We start from the raw sequence: 24,450 nt of genomic DNA on the forward strand, positions 1-24,450 counted from the left end.
TTATTTAATATAAATACTTATTAGTTGATGCAGGAGGATTAAGTTTAGAGCTGATCATTTAAAACGGCTCCAGTCTCAAAACGTTATAAGTTTTTATTAAATGGATATATAGAAACTGTGGTAAAAGACAATGCAGAACCAATGAGCTCCCTGTGTAAAACACCTATCTAAAGCCCTTCCTGTGGCAATGCAACGATTAATAAAAACAAAATTCACTGAAACTACTCTTTTTATTCACTTTTTGTTTACACAGTTATTCTCATGAGAAAGGCTTTCCATGTTCAATTTCACAGATGTTTCTTACAGGAAGAGTTTTGATGGTGCACCACCGTTGGCCTTCATTTTCCAGGTAAATAATTAACGTCTTTTTAAATAACCACCAAGAGCTCATATAATGAGGAGTTAAACACTTTATGAAAGTTATAGGAATAGATTGGAATTGTTTACAGGAGGTGAAGTTTGCTACCACAGCTACGATACTGATCATTGATCCTCTTTTGATTTTGATTTAACAAACATATCAGTGCCAGTTAAATCCTGGAAGAGATTAAAAAACAGCCAGCAGGGTCACTTTTGACTTGAAATTAAATCTAGATGAGTAAGAGTTTCACACAGTCAAACAAGTAGCTACTGAATAAAAAGTCTTAAACATGGCTGGAAAATTTAATGGTTATCCTTATTTTGGTATCACTAGTATCACCAATATCGATAGAGATACTTTTTTTATTATTAAGGCTTTATATTTCATCAAACTTCTAACCTTCAAGTGTTTTTGTGGTTTTTCCTTTCAATTATTTTGTTGAAATCTGGGACAAAATTTGGATAAAGTTTAAAGGTGTCTTAAAATACTTTAATATATTAACATAATAAACAAAAACAATAATTTAAAAATAAACATAAGAACAAAATAAATGTGTGCATTTTTTTGTCAATAGAAGTGTAAGAAATAATTTGAGAGCAAATCAAAAGAAAATCTTTTTGAGTAATACAATGCAAAAATATAATACAATTTCACGAGCGAATTTGAAACTAAAGTATCGACCTTACTTCACTAGAATCGATACGATAATGATATTTACTTGGTATTGGTGTTGATATTTTAGATCAATTCGACCGTCTCTCCTTGTGACCGCAGAGTGCGCTGTTTGAAGAAATAGAGTTGAAATACTGCTAAAGAACGGCTCCACTGTCATGTGAAGATCAACTCTTTAATTTAGTTTTGTTATTAAGTTCAGATAAATCAACAGAACCAGTAATGACATGCAACGGCAACACTGATGTTTAAGATGTCTTGACACAAATACATTTTTTATTGCAGTAGCATAATCCCATTGATCACTTTAGGAAAATCTAGGCTCTGAGTTCATTTGTTTAGTAAAAAATAGCACAAAAAATAAAATCACATTTTAAGATATAATTATTTTACACAAAGTCCCTCATTATAATCATCAATCAATTAGAATGAAATAAATGTACTTCAGACATTTCTTTCTTTCATTCTTGCTTTTGTTTTTTTTAAAGCAGACTTTACTGTTTAAGTTGGTCAGACTGGGAACTTTTAATTACTAACACATGACTTGATGTTTCCCTGTAAATAAGTTTTCACACAAGAGCCTCATTGTTTTAATCACTGTGCTAGATGAGGTTGTGTCTTTAGCAGAGCCCACAGTGAAGCCGATGTGGAGAATTACCAAAAAATTACCTCCAAAGCGTCACGTTAAGGAACTAGAGAAAAGAGAGGTGTGTTTGGCTCGCCAGGTATCAGTAACAACTATTTTATACTATTTACATGCCCAGTGGTTGTTTGGGAGGCGCGGCGCTGCATAGGTGATTTCCCAGGTGTTTTCTGTGGAAACCCTCGAGGAATCCTTAATTCAATTGTGTGTTTCTGTGATTTGCTTGTTTCGATGGTGGGATCTTTTTTCAAGCAGACATAATAGAGAATTCAACTTTTTGATGCAGATATAACACGAATCAAAAACGCCCACAAAATGAGTTTCCCCCCCACAAAACAACAAAAAGGTCACCGCAAATGTAAACATGCAGAGTTCATTGAACTCTGCTGGGTCTTTCACTGGAACTGTGTGCTTTGATTCGATCAAATAGACAAAAAAAAATTTTAGTTTTTCAGCAACAAACACTGCAGGTGGGTTTGGCACAAACCCAAGTTTGAATGTGAAGAGGCACCTCTATGTGAGGAGGTTCTGTGATGCTACGGGCCTGTTTTCTTCCAAATCCCATGGGAACTTTTTTTAGAGCCTACTGCATTACTAACGCTGAAATACCAGAACGTTTAAAATAAAAATATCCCGACCTCTAGCAGGAAACTGAAATGGATCATCATTGTGTCCTTAAAGTGAATAAAGATCTGAAACATATGAGCATAAAGATGCTTCCCTAGACCCAAATCCAACCTTCTTTCACGGTCATCTCAGTCCTCAGGTCTTAACCATTGAAAATGTGTAGATGTGAAATGAAACCAGGAGCCTGAACTCTGGAAGATTGAAATGGTCAAAGATTTTTGTCTGTCTGCTCCAGCCTACCAGCTGCTGTCCTCTTGGTGAAAAGTTAGTTGTACAAAATGGCAATTGCATGAATGCTAATAAATATGCCACTAGTAAAATAAAATAAAAAAATTTAATAAAAACTTGTTCTCGAAGCTGATTTTTCCAAACTGATTCAATGTTACCTTTTTTGTTTTTCAGAATACAATCATGATATTGCAACAAAAGATTAATTTATTTGAAGAATTGGTACTTTACAACCTTTACTCACCTGCTCTCATAACAAACATTGTCGTTTGCTGTCACAGTGCTCCAGTAGGCACATCAGATGAGAAAATTATATATAGTCAGGTGAAGGATGTGATATCTAAGAAAAATATGCAACACTTACAAATAAAAGCATTTGCTTGTTATTTTGTTGCATTAAATAACATTTGTTGTGTGAAATGGTGAAATGTGGTCATTATCTTTTGGTCGTCTAGTCCATTGCGGGGTAAATTGTGATTTCTTTCAAATTAAACACTCACCTCAAGTACAATGATGGCACAATCTGGGTTTTAAAGCTAACGTTACATCTAAATGCTGTGTTTCTGCTGCTGAAAGAGGCCACTAGAGGTCAGTGTTGATGAGCGTTTCAGCAGTTTCATCCCTGGTTTCCTCTTTGCAGTTCAGCTTGAACCCATTTCCCTTTTGAGTTGTGGCCCTCAAAAATTTATTTGGAAGGAAATCAATAGTAAAGTGATGTCATCTTTAACCCCCTCCTGTCTCACACACACACACACACACACACACACACACGCACAGCCCCGCACACATACACACAAAGCTGTCTCACAAAGTATCGTCTTTGTGGAGGTTGGTTTCGATCTGCCTCTGAGGTGCTTTCCAGTGAGATGAGGAGCCAGAAGAACACTAGATGTTCTTCATCACAGTTCTCCCCAGGGTTCTCCCCACTTCTTCTGCCACCTCATATCGGGATGGGGCCCCAAGGCTTTTGGGGCTCTGATGGAACGATCTGGGTTCAGAAGTCACTCTGAGGGACTGGCCACACTGTCAGAACACAAGAGACGTATGACTCCAGAAGGCTTATATACTCTGTGCACACAATTATTAGGCAAGTCTTACTTTTTAGGATTTTATTTTTTTTTTATTAATCACCAAATACAGGTTCATCCAAAATGTCAATAAACTGCAAACCTGAATGCAAACAGAGGAGAACCAGGATGCGTGTGATGGAGCATTGTCCTGTAAAGAAATCATAAAAACTTCTTCCTGCACAAATTCTTGAAGGAAGCATCTTCTAAAACCTAGTAGTATGTTTTGGAGTTAATTCCTTGTTGATCTTCAGTTTTAGCTCCACCAGCCCATACCACTACCCCACCTCCACCTTGCTGATTCAAAGTGGACTTCTGCCCCATTACTGATCCAACCACAGGATCAACCATCTGGTCCATCAAGAGCCTCTCTCATTTCATCCATAAAAACTTTGAAAAAGCAGTCTTTAGTTATTTCTTTAATCAATTTAGGCACTTCAACTTATGTCATGTCTCTGAGTGATGAACATTTTCTAGATCCTCCACATAGGTTGTAGGTTATGGAAAACGACAGAACTGGAAGATGAGTCCATGGTAGCTTCACGCTGGATTCTTCTCAAATCCTTGGCTGTTAATTTGCATCTTTTTTCCAGTGACCCTGTTGACTATTTGCTACAAATTTTTTGTTGAGTCTGCAAACACACCCCAATATCTTATCAATTTTAAGAGTTCTGCATCTTTCTGTAAGACTTGTGGTACTTTTTAACTTTCTAGAGTGAGTTAAATTTCTTTTTTGACCCATTTTGAATAACGGAAAAAAGCTGCCTAATAATTATGAACATCTAGATTTAGGGTGTTGACCTACTTATGTCTCACCTTCACTTATTACACATATACACATCACTTGCTACTCTTAAGTCCATTATGTAGTCAAGTTCATCCAGCTTGGAGTTCATAAATCTACCTAAAAATGGTGAAAATGTCCACTTGACTGATAATTCTGCATAAAGTGTATATATGTATTAGGAGGTTTATATAGATTAATGTAAATTGTTTGGCTTACCAGCTGACAGACAAATGGACTGCCAGCATCTTTATGGTCTTAATTCTAGTTTCCACAGTTCCTTTTTAAATCAATGAGGAAGTTTTACTCTGACATGTGGCATTGTTCAATAAAAAAAAAAACAGCTAAATGTATGCTAATTGTGTTTGTCTTTAAAGAAAGAGGAACATGAAACGCTGTAGGAGGATGTAACATTGTGCACTCCGTTCAATATGGGACACTTACTGTAAAGAACAAGAGCATGCAGTATTCTAAGGGTGTTGCAAACAAAGACGTGCAAAAACTCTGCAGTCAAACAGGAAATTGGGTCAGAGTCACACTTTTTTCCTATTTAGAGTATTTAAATTCTTACAGGAGTAATTTTTGAATAATCTACAGAAATGTCTTGAATCCTCATCCCAAAGGAGAATACTGTCCTGCCAGATACGGTCATGGTATAAAACATCTTGCTGTGGGCATTAAAAACCTCCTCTGCTAGGTCTTGTGTAGTAAAGTTAAATAAGTTTTTGTGTCCAAAGTCGGTCCTCGAGGGCCGGCATCCTGCATGTTTTAGTTCTGTCCCTGGTTTAACGCACCTGGATCAAATGATGGCTCATTAGAGACCTAAGGAGAACATTGACATGCTAAAAAGATTGTTACTACCACCAGGGAGAGAACTAAAACATGCAGGATGCCGGCCCTCGAGGAACGACTTTGGACATCCCTGGTCTAAAGGCTCTCCACTGGTGGTTCAAGAATAATTTTCACAGTGGATGTTTGGTTTTGCCCATTTCGTTGAGCAGTTCATTTCACGACCTTTTCTATTGTACCATTGGGTGAATTTCAGGAACTAGAGGAGTCCCTCAGACAAAATCAGCATTTCCCAAGTAGGTTCAGACAATTGGGTCGTTGACTCTGGTGCTTTTACTCCATCATTTGACTTTTGAAGATTGCGCTCTTCACCACAGACTTATAGAAAATTTGCAACACTCAAGTCTGATGCCTCTCGGAAACAACCTGAGTGGTATATTTCCGGTTAAAGTTTTTGTCATGGGGAACAACCAGTGTTTCCTTTGTTATCAGGTATAAAATACTGGCTTGCTCAATTACACAACTTAAAGAAAGCCCCAAATGGCCATGTGTTATGTGAAAGCCTTCAGATGTGATTGTTTCACTGACCTGCAAACTTCAGATGTTAACACACCCGAATCAGGTGAATGATCCGTTGATGAGAAGCTGATGAGCAACATTAGCCGATGTATTCTGAGTCTAAAAGATGCCAAACGGTGCTAAGAGCAGAAGAGCAATTGCTCCAACGTTTTACGTAAATTAGCAATGCATACAATTCCAGGTAGAAGTTTACATACACTCATTATTGGCATGAATGTTGCATTCATTTTGGACTTTCAGTGATGCATTTGATTCACTCTTTTTGGGTGTGGAATGAGTGTGCACTACATTACTGCTGTGATTTTTTTTGAAGACGACTCGGATGCACATGTTTGAATTGTGGAAGGTTATTTGGCCAGTTTTCTCATCAGAACTAGTAGTTTTATTGATTTGGTTGGTTGGCTCCACACAAAACCAACCTACCAGCAGAATCTTAGTCTACTTTAACTGTTCCAAAACTAGTTTTGATTGATGATTGAAGTCATTGTCCAATTATCGGCAACTATTAGTAACATACAAAAGCTAGTTTAGAAGAGCTTATAATAGTAAAAGTGGGCCAACTTAACATAAACTCTACTGAAAATGTATTGAGAAGTCTTAGTTTAAGCCAGATTTGTAACATGGTCCTAACCTGTTTAAATTAGCTCTAACCAACCGGACAGGATTGACCAATCAGAGTAGAATAATACAAACACCTTGTTGCTAGCTACACTCTGCAACTTGCTAAGAAACATTGGCAACAAAGTAAATAGCTGAGCTTGAGTTTTTCTGTCTTTTCTGTCTTAAGTGAACATCATTTTGATTTTAGGGTATTTGTTTTTATCTCACATTTATGTAATGCTTTATTTAGAAGTATATTTTTCAATGTTATTTTTGTTCCAAAACATATTCTTTCTGCAATACATATTGATGTATTGACTGGCTGATGCTGGTATAAAAGTGTTGTTACCAACAGTGAAATTTGTGCAGACTTGAGCTGAAAGGCCACACAGACAGGCAGAAGCCAGCACTCCAAAAGCAACTGAGAAATGCTGACAACATATTGGAAATGCACTGAGTCAGACACCTGAGTATTTGGAGAAGTGACTTGTGGCCTGATGAAACTAGAATGAAAGTGTTTGACCATGCATCATGCCCATAATTCTGTCTGGAGTATAAAAAGGGGTAGTGTGAAAGTCTGACAAACACTAAAGGTCAACCACATGTCGTGGGGATCTTTTGCTGTATCTCAAAATAAGAGGCATAATTAACAAAGAACATTATGTAGAAGTTTTAAAGCAACATCTCAAGGCATGGAGGAAGTTATAACCTCAAAATTTGTTACAAATTTGCTGTTTTGATTTGGCCGTCACAAAGACCTGATCTGATTCCCAAAGATATGGGCAGAGCTGAAAAGGTGTGTGCGAGTCAGGCGGCCCGACAAACCTGATTCAGTTACACCAGTTCTGTCCAGAACAATGGGGCAAAATTACAGCAAACTTTTATGAGAAACTTGAAAAAGGACACCCAAAACATTTAACCCAACTTATACAGCTTAGAAAGCAATTCTGCCAAATGCTGTGAAGTCAGAAAAGGATGAATGTAAATTTCTGAATTTGAATAAGGCTTAAAAAGTTATCAAAACTCATTGTTCACACATTTAGTAAACAAAAATAACAGAAATAATCCTGACTGATTTGAAACAGGAAAGCTTTAGTTTGATCTTATCAAAATCAAAATTTTCCACATCCTTTAGCACAGCGTATGTAAATATCTGGTTCCAGCTATATTTTTGCTGTACTCCTCTCCAAATTTTCTACATCAGTGAGCCGACAGACATCGACAGCTGCTGATTTGGAGCAGATCAGTGGGTCAGTCGTCTCCTCTGGGGGGTTTCCACGTACTTGTGACGCGCTGTTTTTATTGCTGCCATAACAAGTTTGTATTGATCGCAGACTGTGACTCAGCAGCATGTGACCCAATGTGGAACTTTTAAAATAAAATCTATAGAGGATTTGTTTGACCGATCATTATTCATTTATTTATTTATTTTCACAGCATAAAAGGTGACTGAAAGAGAGTTGAGCTTTGAAAGGTATGTCGGTGAGCTCATTCCTCACGAATGCTGGTCAGGTGATTGGTTTCTGTTCCCCACATGAGGGCTGTGGTTTCCAGTGTTTGTTTGGTTCAGGGAGTCAGGAGGCTTTCCACAGGGAGGAGAAAGGAAAGTTGAAAATGAGCAATGAGTCGGTACATTGGTTGGATACAAAGTCAACAGGTGGATAAGGGTGAGAGTAACCCATTATGAGGAAACGCAAGGTTTGAGCTTGAGCTGCTACGGGTAAGTTTTGCATTTTTGGACATGGTAGATATTTATTAAACAGAACGTTGTTCAGTTTTTCTTCTGAAATCTGTTGCTAACTTTATTTACATCAGCATTATCAAGCTGTGAAATAAAAAAATGCAAATACTCACTTATTAACACTCAGATTTAAATTGTTTTTTGAGTATTTTCTTACAAATCAAAACAGTATGACCTGGTCTATTATTTTTTGTTTTTATGTTGTTGTTTTTTTTGTTTGTTTTTTTTTTACTTTTAATGCCAAGACTAGATGCTACTATATTAAACCAAGGTCAACAAGTTAAATACTGATTTCAAAAGTTTATTTTTAATCTTTTACTGAATTAATTTTAAATATCCCACATTATAAAAGGATAAAAAGAACTGTTTCTCTTGTTGTGTCATACAACACTCACATCACCTGTGGCATCTGAGAGACAGATGTGAGAGCTGGAACAAAAGCACAGTAGCTTCTTCAGTTTCAGACCGCAGTGAGACGGTTGGTGAGCTTCGCCACAAACTGACATCTAAGTCATTAATAATAGAGCCTACTAACCACCTTAACCAAAAAACTACCTTTATGTGAGTGGGATTTAACACATTTAACTTATATAGCACTTTCAGATGAGTTGGATGCTGGATGTGTCTCTTAAAAAGTCGAGCATGTGTGAGAAATTTTAACCGACAGATCAGAAGACGCAGTTTTCACATTTCTGAACATGTAGGAAAGTTTTGTTTTTTGGTTTTTACATAGTAATAGGATCTAAAAGATGAAAACATTTTCGACATTTAAATTAGTAAAGCTCAAAGTCATGGCCCATTTTTTTAAAGTGAAAGCATAAATGTAAAACTTCAACAGGAGTTTAAGTATACAGGCTGGATAGCAAAGAAAATAGTGCGTATGGATTGATTAAAGAATGATAAAAAATAACTGAAAACAACATTTAGATATTGGAAGAGGGCATACAAATCTGGAAATATAAACATGTTTTCCTATTATAATGTCCTTTTCTATGCTTATTCACATCTGGAAAATACTGAATATTTTTTATACTATATAAAATATTTTTTATACTATATAAAAACTCTGAGTGTTACATTAATGCAGCTTTGTAGTGACTATATTAGGACATGCAGTTCATGCAGTTCAATGTGAACTACAAAAGTAAGAGGAAACTGCACTTGGATATGCATAAAACACTAAATGATTGAGAAACCCACAACCTGATGGAAAAAAAAGAGGAAAGACTTTAATGATAACCGCACCTCTGGGTCTTACATGACTGTAAAAAGTCCGGCTTAATTCCTCTGAGCATAATTTCCAAACAGTCAAAACAGTATTATATCATCATCAGCATCATCATCGTCATCATCACAAAATCCTTAGTCAAACTATTAAATACTCATTCACAAACATACACAAGCAGACTGCGAGTCAAACCCTGCTTTTTAATGAACTACAGGGGTTTTCTTTCGTATTCCTGAGTCATTTGCTGAGGCTGGTCTTTTGGGGGGTTAATGATTTATTTCTAAGGCTGTCTCATGAAATAGAGTGTGACGCGACCTGTCTCTTTCATTCAGTGAAGGCTCCTTTGTGCTCAGTAGGTGGGATATGCTTTTCAGTATTGAGTCAGACAGATGGAGGCCCCCTAGCGACGATGGGGTGGAACTGCACGCCAAGGTTGAGAAAAGCGAGCAAAATGGGTGGACGGAAAGTCCCCGTGTGGAAATCCCCTTGACTTGGAGTTTTTCCTTTTTTTAAAAAACTAGCGCTAGCGAACGAGAACAGTCTTTAGAAAGGCTTCTTCGAGCTGCGAGGGCTCTGTATTAGATGTTATAGTGGAGGGAAAAGAGAGGGTTGAATGGCGCCGAGAGCCGCAGCGGTGAGGCTGAGTGAAGTGGCTGAGAGAGGACTAGCCTGAGCATCCGGGAGGCTTTGTTATCACCCCCCCGACATATTACACAGGTAAGACAACACTTCTCCCTGTTTGCCTCTTCGCCTGGACTACATTCCCCGCCGAGGGGCTGGGACTTATCGGACACATCATGTTTTGGGGCCTTGAGTAACGTGTTGGTCGTGTGTTTCTGGGGACATGGAGGAAAGCCTGCTCACGACAGTGGCTTTGACAGCCATTGTTTACAAAGACGTCTCCCCTCCGAGCGGATAACGGGGACGTTTAAACGAACAAATATACCAACGCCGCCTCTCTTGTCTCTAAACCCGCGCTCCGAAGCGCCGCTGATCACTACATTGTCTCAAAGGTAGTTGTCATTGCAATTACGTAAGCCTTTAACGTCAGCAAAGTCTCCTGTTGTTGTGTTGTGTGTGTGTGTGTATGTGTGTGTGTTTTTTTCTTCTTTTCTTTTTGTATGCGTGCGTGTAGCCGGCCATGCTAAAACCGCAGCGTCCGCCGCTGTGTCTAGCCTAAAGTCTGCCTGTTTGGGCAACACTAGGCGTCCAGCGTGCCTCCTGACAGCCAGCTGTCTTGGTTTCTGCTCCCTGAAAGTGACTGACTTCAGCAGGGCCTAGTCTGTTGTTGCACCTGCTGCTGCTGCTGCTGCTGCTCTTGTTTGGAGACTGAAGGCTATCCCAGCCTTCAGGTGGTTGTGAACTTCAGTACCATCCACTGACTCATTGTCAGCCTGTTGATGTGAGGATGTAGGTTAGGACGGAGTTAAAAAGTCAGCAAAAGTCAAAGCTCACTTGCTGACCAGTACTTTTTACTTCCTGTGTGTGAACTGGCAGCTGAAGGTTCTCCTTCATTTGTTGAAGCAGCTCTTTAAAGCCTGTGTTGCTCAACTCCTCTTCAAAAGTAAAATGTAACTCTTTTTTTTCTTCTAATGAACAATAAAAATCAATTATAACACAGCTGTGGTACGAAGGTTTACCAAAGTTTGAAAAAGTTGTGTTGTGTTTATTTTAGGTTTCTAAACCACAAATTATTCCGTCTTGCAGTTTAAAGTCATTTAATTGAGATGCTATGAAAAATGTCGCTGATTTGAGATTTTGATGGCTGTTTGATGCTTCTCCCCCACCTGTTGCTGCACACTGCCGGTCAGCAGGCTTACAAGAGAAAGATAGATGACTAGGAAACATTTTTGGTTCTTTAAATGAACAATAAATGGTTGACATTAACTTTCTACTACCTATCAACTGGTAGCTAAGAATTTAACCTATTTTAGCTGAATTGTTTCTTTAAAGCAGATATTAAGCAGAAGACAAAACATAGAATTTCATCAATTGTTTAATCAGTGACTAGGTGAGAAACAGCTTTGCATTTTTACATACGCGGACCATTTAGAGAAAGTTTTCTTTGCCGTCCTTGGTTTTACTTTTTATCACTTTTAAAACTACAAGTACACTAAATTTAAATATTAAAAACGAACATCAAATAAATAATCCTCGTAACATTTGCAGCAAGCTTGAGCCAATTATCGTTATCAAGGGACTTTCAAGGGAACTGAAAAAAGATGCACACCAAAGTTATTGTTACTAACAATAACTTTCCATCAACAAAAGCTTTGTAGATGGATATCTACAAAAAAAATTTCCATCGTAGCATTTCTACAGTTTAAAATCTTTTTACTGAGAAACCACGGCGGGTGCTGGAGAGAGCAAAGCTTCTCACGCAGTGGCTCTCCTCTCCAACCTGTCGCTGGGACGAAAGTCGTGGTGTTGAAACTGAAGGACCATCACGCCTTTCTTTGTTCTTCCCATCCAGTGGAAATGTAAAGTTGGGAAAAACGGCAAATGTTACTCAAACGTGTACCTTTAGCGGATACTCAGAAAAAGCATGAAGGAAAAGAGTCAAAGTTGCCCCTTTTTTTTGTTACACGCCAGACCCTGGTTTAGCTTTTTGTTTCTATTTTAAGTAAACATTTTAAATGTTGTTTCCCCTCCCCCACCTGTTGCTGCAGTGGGAGAGCCACCACTTGCTTGATAAGAGCGAAAGTCAACAGCAGGAAAAGCTACAAGTGGAAACTCGAGGAGTTGGCGTGTCCTTATTTGATATTTCCAACCAGAAGCAATTAGCTTTAATGATTAACATGTCAAATTATTTACGATTACTTTACCCTTTTTAAATAAAAGCAACTATAGATCTTGGTAAGCATTGACCAGTGGTGTTACTAAGACTGGTTTATCTTTCCTCTACATTGAGGAGCCTGTTGTGTGTTTAATGAACTCCCGGAAATCTTTAACCAAACCTTGACGCAGGCCGACGGTCGCTGAGGTGCTGCTGAAGCAGGAGGCCTTGTGAACTTCCCAGCAGCCTGGAAAACTCTGGATCACCCTGGGGAAATTTGGAAAGCACCAGTTGATTGTTGGGACACTTTGAGCTCGGTGGGACAGTGGGACACCCTGTTTTCGGTGCGGGGGGGGAAACTCTCAGAAACCATTAAGGCGAAAAGGAGAATTAGAAGAAAAGACTATAAAGCACTCTTTGTTTCTTTTTATTTATTATTATTATTATTATTATTATTATTATTGAGTTTAACCGAACAGTATCTCATCTGAAAGCAGAAAAAAGCACCTCATTTACTCATTGGTAAAGTGTTTCTGTTTTATGGGTGGTTTCCCGAGTAAAACTGTAAATTAAAATGAGTTTTGCGTCTCAGTTAACGAGGAAGGGGAATCTCCACAAAAAAATTCCCACCAGACTCTGATCTTTGCTGCCATTGTGAAATAACCGATTTTTCTCCCATTTTTTTTTCTTTCTTTTCTTCTCCCCAGATTTCACGTTGTCCCATCATTGCCAGTTGGGTGTCTCCTCCTCTTCCTCTTCCTCCTCCTTGTCCTCCTCCTCTCCTCCTCCTCGTTCCTCTTCCTCCCCTCCTTCCACTCTCCCGGCCACCCGTCCGCCATGTCGCAGGGCCAGAACTTCCTCCCCAAATTCCTGTTTGTGTCCAACCTGCTGAAAGCGGTGAAGATCCGTCAGCGCGTGCCCAACGACGTGGTGAAGCCGGCAGCCAGTGCCGGCCTCATGCACCACCTGCGGGGGATGCACCGCTACACCCTGGAGATGATCGCCATGAACCACTTCCCACAGGCCTTCAGGGAGGTGGTGCAAGCCGCCATCCTGGACCGGGCCATGCAGGCCTCTTTGGAGCAGGAGAAGAAGCTCAACTGGTGTCGGGAACTGAAGAAGATGGTGCCGCTGCGCACCAACGGTAAGAAACCGTGAAGACGACTCAGTTGGAACAATGTTTGACGTTTGCCTGTCACTTCCCGTGAGGCTTTATGAGGCTCGGATTATTTTCTTAGACAAAAATGTGGAAGTCTCAATTTTAGGAACAACTTCGATTGTTGCGACTCCCCTCTGAGGATGTGAAGCGGGCCTTTGTTTCATTTTCTGTAGCAGAAGCTGTTGGCTTATGAGTCAATGGGTTTTTGATATTTAAATTCTCAGATGTCATTACTCACAAGCAGGGTTACTGTAAATGACAACAATCAAGGTGCACGGGTTCCGCTTTCAGACAGACTCATCCAGCAGCCTCTGCCGAGGCCTTTTGCGCCCCGCTACTAAGTCATGTTTTCTGTTACGTGCGCGCTGCGGCTCGGGAACATCCCGGCGCAGGCAAACATTCACACAAATGGCCCCTGGTGCCTCTGATCGTAGTTTCTGCACTGGAAACTTCACCGGCGTCACCCACAGCAATGTTGTTTACTGCTGGTGATCTTTCAGACCAAAGTATTTCCAGTAGCTGCAGCCCCGGCAGGTTCGTCCCCTGCTTTTCTGTTTAGGCGTGTGTGAAGGCCTGTAGATCTGATGAAGAGCCGCTGCGCACCTGCTTGACTCAGGTTTGACGTTTTTTGTTTTTACTTTTCAATCAGAAGCCGATCAAATGGAACCGAATCTCCTGCGTGTCTGGTGAACTGTTTTAAAGAGAGAGAGAGAGGGGAAAGAACGGCGTTCAAAGAAAATCTTCAGCCCGTAGTGTTCGCGACAAAAACAGGAAGTGAAAATCAGTCTGCGCGACAAGTTAAAGGCTTAAGTTTCCAGCAGAAAACAAAATGTCTTCTTTTTTTTGTTTTGTTTTTCCTCATGTGAGAAATTCCTCTTCTGATCTAATCCGAGTTACTGAATGTTTTATCCCTAGAGGGTCATTGTTGATTTTTAAAGTAATAACCCAAATGAGTCACTGCCACTTTCATCAGGGGATAGTTCCTCATTCAGAAAGACCCTTTTTATTGATGACGAACCCGGCTACCTCAGGCTGCCAGTAAGTAACCTGACTGGAATTTCCTGGCTTGATGAGGCAGAATGTTAAAGCCGGACAATCTAACTCTGAAAGACCTAGACATGATTTTGAGCAGAGGACGGACACACACACACGCACACACACATATTCACAAAGGATCTCACTGACGTTTGCTGAGTCACTGGACCTCAGCTGAGAAAACGTGACGGAGGAAGAAGTCCCTCAGAGAATGTCCAACATCTTCCGGTACATAAATTTTTAGCTCCCGAAAATCCTGTTGTATTCTCAGGCTATGACTCGTGTCAAAAACGTACTAAAACCTCAAACCTCCAGGGATTTTCTTTCGTACAAATAAATCGAATTAAGCATCACAAACTCCGGCATAATTCAAGTGGCCAAGTCACATCCGTTTTCCTGTTTCCATCCCAGCGCTGCGATACCTCATTAAATTTCAGTGTGACTTTCCTCTTGAACATCGAGAACGCATTCCGAGGGTTTTTCCCCGAGCAGCATCCCATGTCTGTCATGTGTCCCCTTCACGCAGGATTGGTTCAGCTACAATAAACTGACTCCTCGCACTTCAGCAGCAGAGGCGACGCTCTTAACACTCCTTCTGGTGTGAATCTTAAAGGATTTGGACAGATTTGGGGATTTTCATGTGCATCGTTCTGACTTTAGTTCAAAAGTCGCCACACAAACCTGGAGCCCCTGCATGGTTAAGTTGTGCCGGGTCACAATATGAGATTCTCGTGTTGTTTAAGCTCGAGTCCTGATTCTTATGGTGTCCCATATGTAATATTATCTTATTAGCATTGATCTGAATTGCTTTTATTTAATACACAGAAAAGCTTGTATTGTGTTATTGTGCTGCAAAAAGATACAACATATTAATTATGTAATCTGTTATATTTATTAGTTATTTTGACATAAGGTGACAAAATTCAAATAACAACCTGATGAAATTCAGTTTTAGATTTATTGCATGGATTAGTTAAAGTTTTTGCCACTCTGCAACACTTGAAGTAGTAAATAATAGCTGGGTAGTTAGCCAAAAGTTTTAACGTAGCGGTAGCATTCTAAAAGCAATTCGTTGAAGAGGTTGTTTAGTTTTCACACTATAAATTTTTGTGTGTTTGACAGAAAAGATTTCCCAACAGCTGACTTTGTCTTTTCTTGAATATGAGAGTTAAAATGTGCAGTGTTACGCTATTTCTCGAACAACTGGAGAACTTTAAAATTTAATATAAAACTTGATCTAATCGCTTTTATTTTAAAAACACCAATAAGCTAACTGACGCAAAAATCATATAACGTATTAATATTTAGCTACAATAATGAGTTAAGGTGTTACAATCGACATGAGAGACGGATAATGCTTATCTAGTTGTGTTTTCAGGCCGGTTTGCTTTATAAATAGAAGCCATTTGCAGCCAGCTGAGCAGCAGTGGCAGCAGCGTGCGCAGCGCTGTTGAAACTGTCACTCTCTTTTAAAACCTCAGTTTACTTTGATACCAGTAGCCGGCCTGCGCTCGTAGTGCTGCCACCTGGATGGAAACAGAGTAAGGTCGAGCTTGGCGTGTTTTCCGGAAGTGCCCCAGCTCGCCACAGAGGAAGCATCTATATATAGCTTGACGCCTTTCATCTTCGGTCGCCAGTCATGCTCACGTGATTCACGGTCAAAAGGTTTTTCGAGTTTGAGAACATTTGAGCGAAACCTGTGTCTGGATGCATCTTTGTTGAGGATGTCCTCTTTTTTTTCGTCTTCTTTCGACCATAGAACTCTGCATTGTATGTTTTTTTTTTCTTTTTTGTTGAGTGATGCAAGAGCACGGAAATGCAACAACAGCTTTCTAGTCTGAAATAGGAGGGTTGTATTTTTTTACCCCTGAAATACTGATGGATCTTATTCTAGCTCAAAACAAACGTTCATTTTAAGAATCTTATACACAGATTGGCTTATTTTCAAAAAGGAAAATCAAAATTTTTTAGTTGTTAAAGTTACTTTCCTTATGCAGAGTGAATCGTTTGAGAGTTGACAGGAAAAGCAGACAAAACGTACAGATGACAGGACCAGCATGTATGCCTTGTGTTTGCATTACACGTGAGGGCGCACCTTATCTGAGGGCCCATTAATCACAAGCCCTCATCGGCCGATGATAACAGTAGTTAAAAAACCCAAACATTCCTTCTTGTCCAAGTCACGCCTCCGTGGAAAGTACAGGACCTGCTGAGTAGCATTGATGAGCTGGGATCAGAGGAGGGATCAACACACACACACACACACACACACACACACACACACACACACACACACACACACACACACACAAGCATAAAAAAAGCAGAAGTTAGCACAGGGAAATTCCTGTGTTTAGTGTGACAACAGGGTATTTCAGAGTTGCGCACATTGACAAATACAGCCTCTCCTGTTTCACAATGAGGAAAAGACCCAGCAGTGCCGAAGGAGACGAAATAAAATTCCAGGGTTTTTAGTTGCTCTTACAAACACTCCTTTTGAGCAACTTCTTGGTCATTAGATGGCGAGCAGACTGAAAAGGGATAGCAGGCAAATCATTTACTCACAGATTTCAAAAGAAGGTAACTTCAGGTCAAGTATTTTTATAGACGGGACCCCATTTGAAGTACGAGTGTGTGTACTTTTAGACCTGCCAGGGTCAAGTTATAATCTACAAACCAGATAGTGATGATTGGCCCAGTGGCTTGGAAATCCCCAGACTTTAGTTACACATTAGCGTGCACGCAGGCCTCAGTCGGTCCCCAGTATTTGAATGAGTGCGTGCATACTCTTGAGAACTTTCATTTCCACTTACAAAATGAACGGCTAATCTCTTGTGTGTGTGTGTTTGTATCTGCAGGAGATGGGAACTGCTTGCTGCACGCAGCTTCCCAGTACATGCTCGGCGTCCAGGACACGGACCTGGTGCTCCGGAAAGCTCTCCACGGCGTTCTGAAAGAGACGGACACGGCTGTGTTTAAAGCTCGATTCCAGGCGGAGCTGCTGCAGTCGCAAGAGTTCACCCAGACCGGGCTCAGATACACCACCATGGTACGAAAACCAGACCCAAAACCACGGCTCGATGGGTTCCCCTTTTTTTTTTTGTGGATAGGCTTTTACATCCAGATTGGTTGTGTTTGCACTGTCCTAGAACTGGGAGGACGAGTGGGACAAGATTGTAAAGATGGCATCTCCGGTCTCGAGCAGCAACGGACTCCAGTTCGACTCCCTGGAGGACATTCACATCTTCATACTCTCCAACATCCTCCGCCGACCCATAGTCGTCATCGCAGGTAGTCAGCTCTCCGGCTGAAACATAAAACCAGGATTTAAGATTCTTTTTTTTTTGCGCTAACGCAAATCTGATTGATGGTTCTTTGATGTAAGATGAATGAAAATGTTTTTCTTCAGCTTACTTTTAAAATTAGTTCTGCTAAATAGTTTTTGTCTTATTTTCATCAACAGACCAGGTGGTGAGGAGTATGAAATCTGGCTCCTCCATCTCCCCTCTGAACGTAGGCGGGATTTATCTGCCTCTACACTGGCCGCCCACGGAGTGCTACAAATACCCAATAGTGCTTGGCTATGACTCCCAGCACTTCGCACCCCTCATCACCGTCAAAGACAGCGGCCCAGGTAGGATGAATAATAAAATCAAACCGATGGGTGTAACGCAGCCGGAGCAGGGTTTCCTCTAACATGTAATTGATTGTGGCACATCGCCACGGCAAAATAAAAGCCACCACACCTTCAGAGTCCAGAGGGAGAGAAAAGCCGAAAAAAAGATGCCTTAGGAAGGTTACATTTAATGTATTGTTTACTTCAAGCCTGTAAAAAGGCCCCCCAATGTTGACGTACTTTTCATATGAACGACGTGGTAGTGGGTAATTAACATAGTTTGGGCATCATACGTTATATTTCAGACAACCCACCACTGTGGTTTGAAAAGGCCCCAGAGGAAGCCCTGCAACGTTTGGTGGTGGTAACAAAAAAAAAAGAGAGAAAAATAAAACGGTCTTGTGTTTTTGCAGAGATCCGAGCCGTTCCACTGATCAACCCGAAGCGGGTGGGCTTTGAGGAGCTGAAGGTTCACTTCCTGATGGAGAAGGAGCAGCCGCAGAAAGAGAGGCTGCTCAACGACTACTTGCACCTCATAGAGATCCCCGTCATCGGCCTGGGCCACGAAACCGCGTGGATCATGAAAGCTGCGAAGTACGTAGGATTCATAAAGTCTGGTCCGCGAGCTGATTGAAGGTTTGATGTTAAACGGAGGCCATGCTGTGTGTCTGCTAGGCTGGACGAGGGCAACCTTCCCGAGGACATGAACCTGATGGAGGACTACCTGCAGCTCGTCAACCATGAGTATCAGCGCTGGGAGGAGGACAAGGAGCAGGCCTGGGCCGCCCAGCCACAGCGACCTCCGCCTTTCTCCGTCTCCCAGCTCTCCCTCATCGAGATTCGCTGCGCCACGCCGCGGTGCACCTTCTATGTCTCCGTGGACACGCAGCCTCATTGTCACGAGTGCTTCGAGAAACGGCAGGCCACAACAGGGGGCGGGGCCAGGATAGAGGGTGTGGTCCAGACCAAGGGCGCCGGCGTGCAGGGAGGACTGGGGATGATGGGAGGAGCGGAGACCGAGGTGAGCGCCAGAGGAGCCAGGAGCAGCAGTCCGCCTTGCTCTTCCTCCGGGAGGGGCGTGGTGCTGTCGAGTCCCCGCTCGGCCCCGCCCACTGCCCCCAGCCTCAGCCTGTACAGCGAAACTCACGCCATGAAGTGCAAAACACCTGGCTGCCTCTTCACCCTCAGCGTGGAGCATGACGGCCTTTGCGAGCGCTGCTTCAACGCCAGGCAGAACCACGGGCCCCCCGGGGCCGGGACGGCCGCCACAGGACTCCCGGGGCCCAACGGGGCGCCCGTCGTTTCCCACCCAGCCCAGGGCTCCGGGTGGACCCAGTGGGGGGGCTGCGACGCGGAGACGGAGCGATGCAGCATGTGCCGGCAGGAGGTGTTCAGGATATTCAACGGCCTGTGTCCGCCCTGCATGCAGAGGCAGCAGGCTCCGGAGAGGGGGGAGCCGCAGCAGGGCAACCACAGGACTGAGGCCTCGGCTTGGAACCAGGCCAGAGACACTGAGCAGCCGTGCCTCACCCTCACCCCAGCACACACGTCGGCCTGGCAGACTCCTCTGGCCCAGCGCTGTAAAAGATCCGGCTGCCAGTTCTTTGGGACTCCTGAGAAATTGGGTTTCTGCACTATTTGCTACGTAGACTATCAGACAAACCACCGTAAGTCCCGACTCGACGTGATGCAGTCTTGTCAAAGCGATATTTTTGCTAACATGGGTCGCCATCTTTTCTTTTTTTTTTTTTTTTTTTTCTGTTCTAGGCTTGACTCCTCCTCCTCCTGCCCCGGTCCAGAGCCGGCGCGGTTTGGAGACAGGCTTCCAGAACGCCACACGGTGTCGGGGTTCCGGGTCCGGGTGCGGCGCGGTTGGCAAGGCCATGCTGGAGGGCTACTGTGACAAGTGCTACGTCAAAGAGCAAAGTGCACGTCTTAATCAAGTTGCACATCGGACACCACACTCCCCTCCTCTGGTCATGGTACGTGTCAGCTGCACCTGTCCTACCTGGTTGTTGTTAACCGTCTACTTTTAGCATCTTTTTACACATCTTTTAAAACAGCCATTGCTGTTTTACCCCGATAGTTACAGTAAAGTAAAAACAATTCATGTATTTACTACAGGGCTGAAATGATTTATTGTGATTTATCGATTATTGAAAAAAATCGTCAGCTAATTTAGTAATCAGTTAGTCGTTCCAGTATTCAGACTAAAAAGGCATTTTGCTAAAAAAAAACAAAATTTTTTAATCTGAATATTTGATTACTAAAATAATAGCTAGTTGCATCCGTAATAATTTACTGGAGTTTGTAGACATAGACAAAATTATGCATGGTTTAATACTTGTACATGACACTGTAGTATCTCTTGGGTTCTAACCGGCCTCGCTCTTCCTCCTGTTCCCAAAGCGTGACCGAGCAGCTAAACCCAGATCCTCGCAGCAATCCCAGACCCAGACCCAGTGCCGGCGGAGCGGCTGCAGCAACGTGTCCCCTGGCTGCACAGACCTCTGCCCCGAGTGCCACACGCGAGGCCAGGGCCGGGAGGCGGGAAGGAGGGCGCAGGCGCCCAAGGAGAAGTCCAAGCAGAGGTGTCGGACGCAGGGCTGTGACCACTATGCCAACCAAGAGAAACAGGGCTACTGCAACGAGTGCGACCACTTCAAACAGATCTACCGCGGCTGACCGCGGCGCAGCACACCACAGCGATGACGACACATCGGTAGCACGCCAGAGCCACCGCCCTGCAGTGGGCTCCCCATGCCAGTCAATGCACCTCTGATACTAACTAACCAACTAACTAACTAGCTAGTGACTAACTAGTAACCTTATGGCCTGAAAAATCAACCCCCTCCCCCCCAATGTCGAATGTGAAGAGACAGTGTGTGTACGAGGGAGGGGGGTGGTGGTGAGTGAGTGTGTGTGTGTGTGTGTTTTTTTTTTTTTTGTTTTGTTTTTTTCTTTGCAGTAGACATGGCCTCCAGAATACCTCTTTGTGCAATTATCATCTGATTCGCCGTGTGCTCTTACACGGCCAGAGGTTTGGCTCCATGTCCGAGCAACTGACTTAACCCTTGTGTACAGTGTGTATTTAGAGGTACGTAGAGAACCGTGCCGGACAAAATGATTGTATATTGGCTTAACGAGAAGCATCTGACATTGCTTTATAGACCACAGCCAAGGATTTTTACCATGTCTGTCTGTCTGTCTCAACCCATCTGTGTATCCGTCTGCCTGTCTGTCTAGCATTTTGCTCTGTTGAAGTGAGAGATGCAGTAGTTGGGAAAGCCCAGCAAACACGTCTGTGGAAGTAGGAAGCAGAAGTGAGACGAGCTGAGCCGATGCAACGCTCCTCCTGTCTGGAGGTCAACTTTGTTTATCTTAGCTTCCCCTCCGAAAAAATCACTCATCAGGCATGGGCCGCTGTGAGAACTGGACAATACAACTGAGCTGAAGTACAGCAGTTTCACACGAAATGACACAAACAATTAGGACAGATCTACTTTCTGTTATTTCAAACGTATAAGCAGCAATTATTCTTATTGCTGATAAAATATTTAGTTTACTATGATATTTAAATCGATGCTATCTTTTGATAGCGATGTAACGTTTTCAAATCTGGATAGTATGAAAAGAGGAAAACTAAGAATGGAATTATGTTTGCATTTTTCCAGATTTTCAAGGTCCCTGTCTTATTACCTAAAAGGTCCAAATTTATCAACGTCTCTTCTGAAAAATCATTCTTAGCACTTACTTATGATGAACTTATGATCTTTATTTTTATTTTTATGTGTCCCTTTTGAGTTTGGGGCGAATGGAATTTAATACTTTTTGTGTTTATAACTCTTGATATCCATAAACCAGCCCATGCCTATCTCGTTTATGCCCTCTTTGCCTAAAAATCAGTCGCCTACAATTCTTAAAATGGCAATGAACGTCCATTGCTCAGCGAGTGGAAAAGCAAATATTCGTTTTCAAGCGATTCCTCACAAACTACCGTCACTTCTGCAAGTCAAATGGCTTCAAACGGAAAGTAAAAGCGAACCATGTGACTAAACGGTGCGAGACAGACAGGGCGGGTCCCTGCTAGTATTGGTGCTACATGTACAGAAACACAAGCCTTTCCCATTGTAGCCGACATCCTGTTGTCAGCGATCAGAAGGCAGGGAACACAGCGAAGACAGAACTCACCTTACTATTTCTCCTTTCCTTCCTCTAGTTTTCCTCCTCCTTCAACACAGATCTGTTGCCTTGGACATTGTTTCCATGTTTACTTACAATTTAAGCACCTAGAAACATTCACACACGCACGCACGCATATACGCATCATGCACACGAATGTAGTATTGCCGGTCCTGTCTGTAGGGGATTGTTTCCAACAAAATATAGAAGGTGTGAGCGAGCAAATACGCCTCGGTCTGGATAATTATCAGTCTCAAACCACCGCATACACACACACAGACAAACACACACATTTGCACATGCACACACAGCTCCTGTGAGATTGTACACCCGAGCCTGAGGTGGCGTGTAGGTAAACGAATCCCTGAAGAGTCGCATTGCTCTCTCCGCTCCCGCTGGACGAGTCGGGATGACGCCGGTTCCCGAACTTCCAAGAGCAATCCCGTCGCCCGCTCCGGCGAGTTTCCTTAATCTGAATGTGTTTTTCCGTGCCGTTTTTCCACGACGGCGCGTTTATCGGGGCTGATCCTTGATAAGTTTTGCCTTTAAGTAGTTCTGATATTTTATGGACCATAACGGGGGTTTGGGGGATCGGCTCTCCCACCTTTTTAAAATGCTTTTGTGAGCATGGAACCTAGTCCGTATTGTAGGACCTTCCAACCCGATGCCTCATTTTACAACACAAACAGAACAATGCACAGGTCTGTGCATCTGGATGATACACTCAAGCAAAACTGACATTTCTGTTTCCTTTTGTTGGTTTTGGAAGTTTTTAATGGATTTTGATATATCTGTTTGTTTCTTTTCTTTTCTTTTTTTTTTTTTTTGCCAAAAGATAAAAAAGGTTTAAAAAGGAAAAAAAAATCAAAAAACATGTGCCATCAAAACAGTTGTTGTTACCTCCTTAAAACGACCAGCCTGGGTTATTCTAGACTAACTTCTTATGCCACATATAGACATCTTCAATTCCGTGTGACCTCACCTGAACGTCCGCAAAAATCTTTTCCATGAATGTCTTGTCTGGTTCAAATAGTGAGAAATGCAGACAACCCGAAGCGCCACACGTTTTTATCAAAAGTCCGCTGCAGTCATTCCCCTCGGCCCCCGCCGCCAAACGCCCACTCCTCTGTAGATGTCCATCTGTGGCTTTAGTGTAGAAATGACAACCAGGCTCTTGGTCTGCCTTTTTCATTCAACTGTAACTGAAGCCGTCGGGCCAGCCCACACGCGCTGACGGCCTGTGCGTAGATCTCTGTGTGCTTTAATCACCTCTAGACGAACCTTAATCAATTACAGACCAACTAGTGGTCGGCTCATCGGGACCCACCCTGACATGCTTTTGGAGGTGGGTTCTGACAGTTCTTACTTTGTTTTCTATGCTTTTGTTTTTTTGTTTTTGTTTTTTAAGTTGCCTGGGAGGAGATCATATAAATTGCACATAATTTGTCTAAGCTGCTGAGGCATTTAGGACTTGTCTAGGGACATTCCACCGGTAGAGGAAGCATCGGCTTAAGAGCAGAAGGTGTAACAAAACATGCAAATGGTTTGGAAGTTTCTTTCGACAATAGGGTATTGTATGAAAAAAAAGCCTGGTTTTATTTGTTAAGTATTTATTCATATCAAAATATCTGTATTGTGTGATCCAATAATTATTTATATGTTGTGAAAATATGAATTATTTTTACTAAGAACTCTTGACTATTGTGGTTCTTGACTCTGTTTATTGTGTGTGTGCGTGTGTGCATGTGCGTTTGTTTGTAATACCTTGTTTGGATGATTTTCCTGACACATACTACGTCGTGGGGACCAATTGCTCCTTGTGGGGACTGAAGTCGTCCCCACAAGGGGAAACCCTGTTTTTGGGTCAGGGGTCAGAGTTAGGACTAAGGTGTGAATTGAGTTTTGGTCGGGTTTAGGGTTAGGTATGTGATGGTTAGGGTTAGGAAAAGGTTAAAGGTAAGGTTTAGGCTGTAGAAATGAATGGAAGTCAATGGAAAGTCCCCACAAAGATAGCCACACAAACGTGTGTGTATGTGGATGCTTTCATGGTAGACGTGCTTAGTTCAATAAAATATAATTTACTTCATAAATTCTAATCAAAAAATGAAACCTACACTCATTTGCTCAGGCATTTAATTTTGATCAATTCAAAATTCTTTTTAAAAATTACAGTGTTAGATTGATCATTTATTTTATTACAAAAATTTCAGTCACACTCAGAGTAGATTTACTGTACGGCAGTTGTGGCTGCTTTTGTATAAACTACTGCATCCATGCGGTGTGGCATGGACTCAATCAGCCTCCAACTCTTTGCTTTGTCATCTTTTGACAGCCTGAGTGCTTTTGCACCTGTTTTTTCTTCC

General features: G+C 42.0%; 1 protein-coding gene across 2 annotated transcripts; it reads left to right on the forward strand.

The window, feature by feature from the left end:
* The first annotated feature begins 7,915 nt into the window (after positions 1 to 7,915).
* Positions 7,916 to 23,778, forward strand: tnfaip3 (tumor necrosis factor, alpha-induced protein 3). 2 transcript variants are annotated; one of them, XM_008429168.3, is made up of 9 exons: positions 7,916 to 8,070; positions 12,803 to 13,239; positions 17,148 to 17,338; positions 17,439 to 17,580; positions 17,753 to 17,923; positions 18,319 to 18,499; positions 18,581 to 19,572; positions 19,673 to 19,887; positions 20,315 to 23,778. In XM_008429168.3, exons 2-9 carry the CDS (start codon positions 12,933 to 12,935, stop codon positions 20,588 to 20,590), a joined length of 2,475 nt encoding a protein of 824 aa, XP_008427390.1. In that variant the 5' UTR covers positions 7,916 to 8,070; positions 12,803 to 12,932; the 3' UTR covers positions 20,591 to 23,778. The 2 variants fall into 2 exon arrangements, with proteins under 2 accessions (XP_008427390.1, XP_008427389.1); XM_008429167.3 differs by lacking the exon at positions 7,916 to 8,070 and adding an exon at positions 9,604 to 10,036.
* The last annotated feature ends 672 nt before the right edge of the window (positions 23,779 to 24,450 follow it).

This window comes from Poecilia reticulata, chromosome 15 (assembly GCF_904066995.2).
Source record: "Poecilia reticulata chromosome 15, P_reticulata-male-v2, whole genome shotgun sequence".
NCBI lineage: Eukaryota > Metazoa > Chordata > Actinopteri > Cyprinodontiformes > Poeciliidae > Poecilia > Poecilia reticulata.